This window comes from Ctenopharyngodon idella, chromosome 17 (assembly GCF_019924925.1).
Source record: "Ctenopharyngodon idella isolate HZGC_01 chromosome 17, HZGC01, whole genome shotgun sequence".
NCBI lineage: Eukaryota > Metazoa > Chordata > Actinopteri > Cypriniformes > Xenocyprididae > Ctenopharyngodon > Ctenopharyngodon idella.
In genome coordinates this window covers 13,792,672-13,803,659 of record NC_067236.1, presented here as the reverse complement: position 1 = coordinate 13,803,659, position 10,988 = coordinate 13,792,672, and the positions used below count along the sequence as shown (strand labels likewise).

At 34.9% G+C, this 10,988-nt stretch overlaps 1 protein-coding gene across 1 annotated transcript; it reads right to left on the bottom strand.

Moving 5' to 3' along the window:
• Window positions 1-1,424: 1,424 nt before the first annotated feature.
• Window positions 1,425-9,769, bottom strand: slc39a9 (solute carrier family 39 member 9). Its single transcript, XM_051868510.1, has 7 exons — window positions 9,183-9,769; window positions 7,892-8,000; window positions 6,865-7,065; window positions 6,717-6,785; window positions 5,998-6,083; window positions 4,990-5,124; window positions 1,425-3,394 (listed from the first exon to the last, which is right to left on the bottom strand). Exons 1-7 carry the CDS (start codon window positions 9,276-9,278, stop codon window positions 3,161-3,163), a joined length of 930 nt encoding a protein of 309 aa, XP_051724470.1. The 5' UTR covers window positions 9,279-9,769; the 3' UTR covers window positions 1,425-3,160.
• Between the last annotated feature and the right edge of the window lie 1,219 nt (window positions 9,770-10,988).

Genomic DNA, 10,988 nt, shown 5'->3' with positions numbered 1-10,988 from the left:
CTGCCATGTTTACAGCGTCTCACCCTTGAACATATGGTATTGCATACATGTAGTTTGCTAATGGATCAGGGATTAAGTACTCTAGACACTTAACACAGCTTTAATATCCAGCGGATATGTATTTAATAACACTTCATCTGTGACTTTACACATGGACTAAAGGATTACAGCTTGAACCTTATTTGCGTAGTACTGTACATCTTAAAGGAATGCTGTTTAACGTAAGTTAAACTGTAAGACACAGATGCTGTCGATAGAAAATAATTTCAATTTAAAAAAGCAAAACATAACATTGACTGTAAAGCAGGTGTATGTAGGATTTAAAATCAGGAAACTGAATATTGTACTTTCTTATATTGAATTATATTACATTTCACACTACATGTATGCATTTAGTAGATGCTTATAATACTATTATGTAATATAATAGAGACAATTTTAGAGAATTACTGCTTTATTGGAAACAACACAATGCTTGTACTACTTTCACACAGAAACCGTTTCATAATAGGTATCACTCCGCTTCTGCAGGATCTGTACTGGCAGCATTTCATTTTTTGAAGAGCAAACCTACTATCATTTTAAAAATACTGCAGTTATTGTGTCACGGAATGTAGTTTTGAGAGTTTTTTAGGTGAGAATGTAGTTGTTTAGACCCCAAATATGCGATTTATATATAAACGGCACTCATTTGACAATTTGTTTAGACGTTTTCAGAGATGTGAGCTCCAGGTTGCAGCGGCCGTTCAGCACTCATGTACCCGCCGAGAACAGCTTATCTCAGCCAGTCTTTCGGGAATTTGCCACTGGCAGATATAATTCATTTTGGGTATATCAAAAGGGGCATTCTTTGGTCTGATTAATCTACTTGTTCCAAAGCAAATCAGCTTGGCTAAGGGCAAAGTTAAGGTTTATAACTTTACATTTTTATCTAGCAAATCCTGTACTAATTAGAGCACTGCTTTTGTACTTTTGACTGAATTGCTTGCTTGTGTTTATTTCCTATTGTACAAACTTCTTACACTTTTATCATGCCTATGGCCTAATCACAGCCGTGCTGATATAGAGCCATATCACACTCCTACTGAAGTGATATTGCTCATATATAATATTTCAGCTAATTGAGTTGTCTAATTATCCTTTTATTTGTAGAATATCAAAACTCTAATGTAATATATAACATCATATTTCTGGGCTTCAATGTGACATCACTAAAAGTTAAACATGTAGAAAAATGTCCCAGATTGCTGTCAAAATCCACAGATGTACCTGTTCTTAATTACTGGACAATAACTCATATTTGTCTTAAAACGATTACTCGTTTCTCATTTATTTGCTTCATTAATTTACAATGTGAAAATATTTCTCAATGCAATTCCAAATGTTCTTAGACAGGCAAAATAAGGTACGTAGTAAGATTTGCATCCATTAAAAAAGAAAATAAGTTTATTCAAATCATGAACAAAGATGTTTGCAACCATTTTAAGTTAAACAATTGCAAGAAAAATAAGGCATACTCCTCTTGTGGAATGATAACATAAAAGCCCCCAAACTCTGAATTCATCATGTCCTGCTTCATTGTAAAATCTCTATACCAATACCATCACCCTTCCGACCCAGTCTCTATCCCAACAGCTCTTAGCTGTAAGAGAAGAACCAGTCAAAATAAGTCAATATGGCACAACATTTCACCTAACCAAAAACCATTCAGTTCCAAGTATCTGTGCCAAGTCTCTATAGGAGGAGGTCATGTTGTAGGATTCGCATTTTCCCTTTCAGAGGAGTCCTATCTACAAATCAGCATTAAGTCTCTTTCGTCCATGTATCTTCCACAATTTGAGGTTGATTCTGCGCTTGTGCACTACAGTAAGATGAGGGCGCTATTGAGCTAAAAGCATTAACACAGCTTTTTACATAGACTAGAACTCATTTTCAGAGCAAGAATGCAACATTTTGTAAACCAGGAACAGGATGTTGCTGGTGTCCAAGTTTGCCTCTTAATGCTTTTTTTTATTCAAGCTTCAGAGGCAACCTTAAAAAAAAAAAAAAAAAAAAAAAAATAGTTTGGTGATGAACACAGCAGTTCATGGATCACTCCTTCAAAGCATTCAGGTTGCCAAACCAGAAATCCACCATATAATCTTCCCAACTGATCAAAAATGGAGTATCAATGTCATTAATTTAAAAATTATCATTCTTGCCCACTCATTACATAAGCGAAAATGAGACTAAAAACTACTCTGGAGAACAGGGTGTCAAACGGGATGTCAAATAGGGTATTTTTTTTGTTTGTCATTTATACAGAGAATACATATTTACAGTACAAAACATCTGACTGACCAATGAGATCCTTTTTCCATGATTAAACAACCAAATCAGGTTTGAATAATTGTCAAAAAATAATGCTGTACATGCACTGAACTCAACAGAACAATGTGTTTATCTGCTAAAAATCTGGACACCAAACATTTCAAGTGTAAAGTAAATGTCATATTTGTCTAATAACCATAACAGGATGAAGTTCGTTTAAAAGTGGAAAATAATTTTAGCAGTAACCAAGTTTGTAAGAAAAAAAAAAAAAAAAAAGCCAGTGTATGTTTCCATATTCATTATATTAATGGAATAATGTTATCTCATTATTAAGATTTGTGCTAAAAAGGGGGTCAATAAACTTAAAATAATTACTCCGGGCCAATGAATTCAATGTTTGTAAAGTATCATTATTTTTTTATTATTATTATTGTAAATGGGCACAATTGTGCTGGTTCATCTTTAAAAAGATTCATGGACATATTCCATATAAAAAAAACAAAAGAATGCCAAATTTAAAGCATACATGACTACCCAACAACAACTGATTCTTTTAAACAAGCACCACTGAAGAAAAAAAATTAAATGAAGAGTTGGACACTTGATCGCATATATTTGTGTATGGTCATCGTAAGCCGTCAGCCCACAGTGCTTTGTGGAGCAGCAGAGCAGCCCATTCCAGAAGTCCATAGGCGCTTCCTCAAATCAAGTTCGCGACTGCAAAGTTCCTGCGTTCACTCCAACCGCCGACTTGAATAAACTGACAGAGGCATGATTCAAACCACGTCTGCGAGGTTGTTGTTTGGCCAATGCTGTTCAAAGTCCCATTTGCACTTTTCAGTGAAGAACACTAGTGCTGGTGGCCGATGGACAGCACTAGAGGTATCAGACAGCCTACAACCAGAGCTCCAACCTCCACTTTGCTCAGTCCTTTCCCTGCGCTGCCCCCAGGCGAGTGGCTGTGGCCGCCCATGCCGCCCACTTCCGGGAGGACGTGCACCGTGGCCACATACAGAAAGGTGCCGGCGGAGAACAGCATGGCCACCCCGGTGGCGTTGACGTCAGATAGTGCCTCTTTACTGCTCTAAATGGAAGAAGAGGGAACGTGTTAGATGACGGGTGAATCTAGGACACAGTCAAAGAGGTGGAAACTCTTTTTTTTGGTGGACATTAAATATTCAGGATTGTTACAGGGATGCTCGTTGGTGTCCCAGTTGTAAAAATCTCATTGCATCTCTGCATTTCAGTGATTTCTAAAAAAAACACAATTATGGGGTGTTTCACAGCAGGGGAGCCAGAGGTGAATAATCTCCGCTCTGCCACCTCAGCTGTTCCCATGGCGATGGGATGCCTACGGGCGAATCTGAAAAACATAGCGTGGGCCTCCATGGTGGTTATGTAACCCTGGTGAAGCGTCTGAAGTTATTGCTGTGAAGTTATACTGAGAACAATAAACCTTGTGCCATTAGGGGGTAATTAGTAGACGTTACAAAACAAAAAAGCGAACAGAAAGGGTATATATGCCAGGATACATGGCAATTTAGCACATATTTAAATAAATAGTGGCTAATTTGTTTTAGAGGCAAATTGTAATATTCAAAATAAGTTAGCAATTTTTTTTTTTTTTTTAATTTAAATTAGATGTTTAGCTTGCACTAAGTTATGTGATTGCACTGTAAGGATTGCTGTAATTTCGTTGTACTTTTAGTATAGTGACAATAAAGAATCTTGAATCTTTATAAAAATTGATTAAATGTCAGCAACAAGGCCATCTTCATGGTGAGAACAAAGTGAATAACAATAAAAAAAACCCATACTATAAGCAAAAAAGCTATACAAGGCATTTAAGACTAATACAAGGCAAACATTCTAAAATACATTCAAGTTTGTAATGTTGTGATTCACTTGTAGTTGGCTTGGCTCATATAACACTTTAACAAAGGCTGTGTCCAAAATCGCCCCCCTATACCCTTAAACAGGGCACTATTTGAGGGGACAGCCATTTGTAGTGGTCCGAAACCATAGTGAATGTTATTAAGTGCACTCATACAATCCCATAATGCACTGCAATAATATGTACAATTGATGCACACTCACACACTCATGCACACTTAAAGTGAAATAAACCTTTAATTAAAATTGTATTATTATTATTATTATTATTATTATTATTATGATGTAATTAAAAATATAGTTACTTTCCAAGTTTCATACGCAAAACTAATTGTAACCAAAGTCCTTTTAAGGCAAGTCATTTCACTCGGCTGCCATCTTTGAAACGGCTCTCGGGCAGCTATTTCAGTCATGAAGCGCTTATCTCTTTGAATGGGGAAACATCAAATTCTCCAAAGCTGTTCACCATGCTTATGATTAAATTTCATATATGAAATCACCAATAAAATGTGACAACAATTGTCTCGTAAATTTTGCTTCTAAATGCTCAAATCATGAGAAAAAAACCTGCAGAGAACACTGATTTTAAGGCAACTGGCGCCATCTGGCGATTGGCACTTTTATTTTGAAGGTGGGACTTATTCTGCCATATTCTCCCATTCATAGTAATATGAGTGCACCATCTTTGTATATCTAAAGCCAGTTCAAATGTTATGCAGATATTGTCACTAACAAGGCTTACAATATTATTGTCAGTTCTATTTCTATTTTAATACTTCAGCATACCTGACTGAGTCCTACGTAGGTGAGCATGGCCAAAACAGGGGCAGCCAAGGCAAAGACTAATAGATGTTTCCGGATACGGTTTCTTTCTAAACCCGCATGCATGAGGAAAGATACGAGTCCAAATGCAGCAGGAGCCTGAAATACAATAAATAGCATCACAGCAAACAAACAGATGTAAATTTAAATAAGTATAAAAAATGAACATTTTTAAAGCATAAGAAACACTTTCATAAGGTTACACAGTTCACAAAAAAAAAAAAAAAAAAGCAAGCAAAACAAATTTATAGCCACAGTCAAAAGGATTTTTGTTGTTGCTGCTGAAAGAAATGAATACCTTTACTCAGCAAGGATGCATTAAATTAATCAACATGATTAATAATAATATATGCTAATAATATAACATGTTTCTTGAGCAGCAAATCAGAATATTAGAATGATTTCTGAAGGATCATGTGACACTGATTGGAGTAATGATGCTGAAAATTCAGCTTTGAATTTTACATTTTACAAAAATAAATTACATTTTAAAATATATTAAAATACTAAAATGTATTATTATTAATAAATATTAAATTGAAATAATATTTCATAATATTACTGTTTTTACTGTATTTTTTATTTTGTTTTGGTCAATACGTTTTTTATAAATATTTTTAAAGTAGTCTCTTATGTGCATTTATTTGATCAAATACTGTATGTGTAATAAACGACATGTATAACAAACAATGTTACATTTGTCATCTCAGATCACACGCAAAGCATGTGCTGTGAGTGTAATTTATTTTTTAATTATTTACAATATATTGGTTTACATTCTGAAATATTTGGAAACATTTGGAAAGGCACCTACATTTACATTTAGTCATTCAGCTGGTCTTTCTAAACAAATTGACACAAATTAGAAACGGCGCAAACAACTTATCACAGGAGCCAATTATATTCACAGTACACTAGAATAATACACAAGCTAGAACAGAAGTACATTAATTTCTTTAAGGTTGACTGTACCTTATGCAACATAATGGCCACAAATACAATAAGCTGGACACTGGTCTGAGACGTAGATGCAGCCGCTCCAAGAGCAACACCATCAGCTGGAGACACAGAATGAATCAAATATAATTATTGGTCAGATTTAAAATAACCCAGAATAAACACTACTGCAAAAGTTTAGAATAATTAAGATTTTATTTTTTTGAAAGAAGTCTCTTCTGCTCAACAAGGCTGCATTTATGTGATCAAAATACAGTAAAAACAGAAATATTGTAAAAAATTATTACAGTTTAAAAGAGCTGTTTTTTATTTTAATATATTTGAAAATAAAAATGTTTCCTGTGATGACAAAGCTGAATTTTCAGCATCATTACTCCAGTCTTGAGTAAGCGTCACATGATCCTTCAGAAATCATTCTAATAAGCTGATTTGATGCTCAAGAAATATTTATTATTATTATCAATGTTAAAACAGTACTTTTATTAAGCAGCAAAAACCTTTTCAACATCGATATTAATCAGAACCATTTTTAATAATTGAGCACCAAATCAGCATATTAGAATGATTTCTGAAGGATCATGTGACGCTTACTCAAGACTGGAGTAATGGCATATAACACATATATTAACCCAGTAAACAGTTATTTTAAACTATAATAATATTTAAGAATATTAGTATTTTTACAAATTTCTGATCAAATAAATGCAGCCTTGGTAAGTATAAATCAGTTTTACCTGCAGCATGGACAACCAATCCAAGTGTAGTGGTGACTTTAGAGCTAGCAGTCCTTGCTGCTTCTGGATCTAAAAATGTGGAGAGAACAGTTTCAGACATTTTATGCCATCAAGTTTATACCATTCTAATTCGTCACCGAACACCGACCATCACTGTTGTGCATGTGAGCACTGCCGATCTGGTCCACCAACAGCATGAAGACGAAGCCCAGCACCAGAGAGACACCGATATAAGCGTGGAGCTGCTCGTGACTATGGCTGTGTTCACCGCTGGGTCCCACGACTGCTTCTGCAACCTTCGCATCAGAAACTTCTGTTTCCACTTGCCCATGGCCATGGTGGTGTCCACCTACACCAAAACAAGAAAATAATTCATACAATACATCAGTGATGGGAACACACTGAGTTTTGGCACTACTAAGCTAAATTCTACAATTTTTATTTTAATGTCATATGGATAGGAATAAATTGCATTTTAAAATGTATATTAAAATAAAAAACAGTTCTTTTAAATTGTAATATTTCATGTTACTGTTTTTACTGCATTTTTGCAGCCTTGGTTAGCATAAGAGACTTCATTTAAAAAGGATTAAAATAAAAAATCTTACTAACCCCAAACTTATGAACAGTAGTGTATGAGGCCTGAGTCCTTCACATAAAAATCAGTCTACAGGCTTTCATAGACAACCTAGGAAGTCGGGGAAGCTCTCGTTTTTTTTTTTTTTTTAGGTTTCGTGAACAAGCTGTTCACACATTAGCAATAAAAAAAAGCTTTTTTTTTTTTTTTTTTTTTACATATAGCCCCTTTAAGATTAATAAATTCAAAAATCCTTGCCGTTTTGTGCCAGAAATAAAACATGTCTAATTAAATTAGAATTTATATAACCATATGCATTTAATAATATAACTAGCTACAAAATAGTCAGCAACTTTTTGTTAGTAGTTTAAAGTGAAGCTTTTTTTAAGAGCTTGACTACAGCTTAACTACTTTAAATTATGAATAACTAGTAGCTTTACAATCTAAAGTAGATGTATACCACGCAAGAATGCATTACTGCAGATAAACTTCCAGATATCAGTTTAGGATTTATGCATGCAGAACATCTTTGATGTTTATTCTGCATTATTAAGAAAAGGAATCAATGCATTAACTGAAGTGTAAACTTGAATCTCACCTTCCAGCATTTCCTCATAGAGTGCATGAACTCCCTCTGGAATAATGACAGCCAGTGCAGTGCCACACAACAGCCCGGCTCCCAACACTGTCACCAACTTCAGCTTCTCCTGAAGATAGATAAGGAATTGCAGAGTCTCAGTAACCAACAGACTCTACTATGTATTTAGGCTGACATTGGTCATCTTCATGTGAATAAGAGGCATGCAGGTACAATCGCATTTCTGAATAAAATTCTCATTTGAACCTAAACTTCATCCGAGTCCACAAAAAGGGCTATAAATCACCATATATCTCAATAGTGAAAGAGCTATATAATGGTAAGGCTTTTTAGCCATTTTGAGATTATTAGCATCAACAAATTAATGACCTCAAACTTATGAATTGTAATGTACATATTAAAAGGAATGGTTCACCCAAAAATGAAACTTTTGTAATTATTTACTCAACCTCAAGTAGTTCCAAGCCTGTATGAAGTTCTTTCTACTGTTAAACACATAAGAAGATATTTTGAAGAATGTTGGTAACCAGATCTGACGGTAGCCATTGACTTCCATAGTATTTTTTTTCCTACCACGGCAGCCACTGACTTGCATAGTAGGAAAACAAAAGACTGTCTAGTTACCAACATTCTTCAAAATATCTTCAACAGAAAAAAAAATATAATAATAATAAAAAATCAGGTTTGGAACAACTTGAGGATGAGTAAATGATGACAAAATTCTCATTTTGGGTGAACTCTCACTTTAAAATAATAGTAGTCGAATTATTTTACAAATTTCAGTGTATTTCAGTGCACATTCGACTGCTATTTAAACTGTATAAACTCACAAAAGCATTTTATCAGCCACTCGCTTTAGTTATTACCAACTAAACACATTTTAGTGAATCATAAAACATAAAATTTGCTTGAAAATCCAGAAAATCAATCTGAACTGCATTTTAAGAAAAACACACCTGTTTAAACAAGATCAGCGTGGGTGCTAAGTTAAACAGCTTGTGTCTACAGTATAAACTTTAGATTGATAGAACATTCAACATTCAAACTTTTAAGATCATTTGCCCTTGGAAGGCTAAATTAGGGGTGCTTGTCGCTTTTGGAGATCAATGCAAATCTCAAATCTATTTCTGAGGACCTCAGCACTGCATATTATGGATGTCTGCCTTATCAATTACATCCATTTCCTGCAGAGAACTAAACACCCAGAAGCTCACAAGGACTGAATATTGGGCACACCTGTCCTAAATAAACTAACTTACTGTAGACATGGACAACTCAGGTTAAAGCTCACCTCAGAGAAGTTGACAGCCAAGGGAATAGTTCCAGCCACATAACAACCGACTAGCATAGCCAGAGACAGCAGACTGATGGAGCTGAAGTCATCCATTTCTGCTAAAGATCCAAGAGTTTAACAACAAATCCTGTGCGATCGATCGATGTTTGGTGTCAGTTGGTGTAGTAGCCGGTTAGCTAATGATTTGTTTGCATCTACCCTTAAAAATCACACGATTAAAAACGTACATCCACTGCTGGTCTGCTGTGAAGGCGGTTTTGGAGCTCTTGGTACATTGACCTGATCGATTATCTCAACGCTGTGGCTCAACTTTAATCACACAGAATCACGTCACGCTTAGCAACGGCTAAAATCATGATAATCAGTCTGCAAATAAACACAAATTAACAGATTTGTTAACGCTTGTCATGGTCTACTTCTCTGATCTCAGGCCGGGGTTGATGACATGGTAATTCCTAAATAGGCAACATTGTTTCGTCGCGGTAAACTCTTCTAGTTTGCCACCTATTCCGCAGTATCGACCCACACTGGTCGCTAACTAGCCGAGTGTGTGATGTTGGCAGTCTGAGCGAAGCACTTCCGGGCTACATCGCCGTCAAAACAAAAGCCCCCACCCCCCCTCTCCAAATTACGTCATCAAGACGCACCCAGATTTAATCTGTATGCTAATTCGTAACCACTAGCATACTTTTACTATTTCCCCCATATCTTTCTGTGGAAAAAATAGTAAGAGTATGTTAGTGTGCGGTCCCGAATTCAGATAATTATTACCATTATTATTATTTATTAACAACAGAACAGAGTATACTCAGCAAAACTGCTTTGAAATCAAGAAAGAGACATGAGACACTTATTTTATTTATTGTAAATTAAAATTTAACCCTGGAAATTTTTTTATTTATTTATTCATTTTAATTTTAAGACAACATTTTTTTGAAGAAAGATTGATGATGTATTGTCTCATTATTTAAATTTTGTTCATTTTGAACAAAAAACAAGTTACATGGTGTAATTTTGATGCAAAAACTTGAGAAAATGAGATCCAGGCAGTCCAGCAATGATTATGTCAGAGATCAAATTTGAATAAGGAATAACAAATTTATTAATTAAAAATTATAGAGACAAATTAATTGAGTAATTAATAGTTAATAATAAAATCTAGAGTATTGTATCTAACAGATGAAGATGAAGATCAGAATATAGAGAAAGAAGGAACACAATTAAGACATTTGCAGAATGAAATGAGAGGTAGAAGAGAAGAAGCAGAAGCAGCCAGAAGTAGAAGATGCAAAAGAGATGCCAGAAGCAAAAAGAGCAAAGAAAAAGCTAAACTATCAAAGACCCAGTCCGTTTTATACCATAAGCATAGGAAAACCTACATCCCTCTCAAACTTATGTTTTGGTCTAATAAGAAATGGTCAAACAGACTTATCCATTATGTCATAGTTGGTGTAATGGCTAGGTCAGAGTGACTGGTCAAATGTCAAAGATAGATGAAAATAGATACAAAAGGTGTTGTTTTGACACCCTTAAGAGAATATTGCAGATCTTGCATTATTAGAAATGGAATCAGACATATTTTCATACAAAGGTACATCAAGTTCAAATGAGCAACTAATTCTGAAAGCATCATCGCTTCTGCAGTACTTGGCAGGCGTCCAATATCTAACCATAAACGTGTCAACATGACCTGTCACATTGGAACACTTGAAGAACAACTGAATATAGCAAGCATACATACTCTTAAAGATACAAGAAGAATAACCATAAAGGAGTACAATAAAGAGTAAATACTTGAAAATA

Excerpts from the sequence above, each read along its gene's own strand:
- slc39a9 (XM_051868510.1), bottom strand. The coding sequence starts at position 9,278 with ATGGATGACTTCAGCTCCATCAGTCTGCTGTCTCTGGCTATGCTAGTC. Across the intron at positions 7,066-7,891 it reads CTATGAGGAAATGCTGGAAG|GTGGACACCACCATGGCCAT; the intron begins GTGAGATTCAAG and ends GTTTTGGTGTAG. Across the intron at positions 3,395-4,989 it reads CCTACGTAGGACTCAGTCAG|AGCAGTAAAGAGGCACTATC; the intron begins GTATGCTGAAGT and ends TCTTCCATTTAG.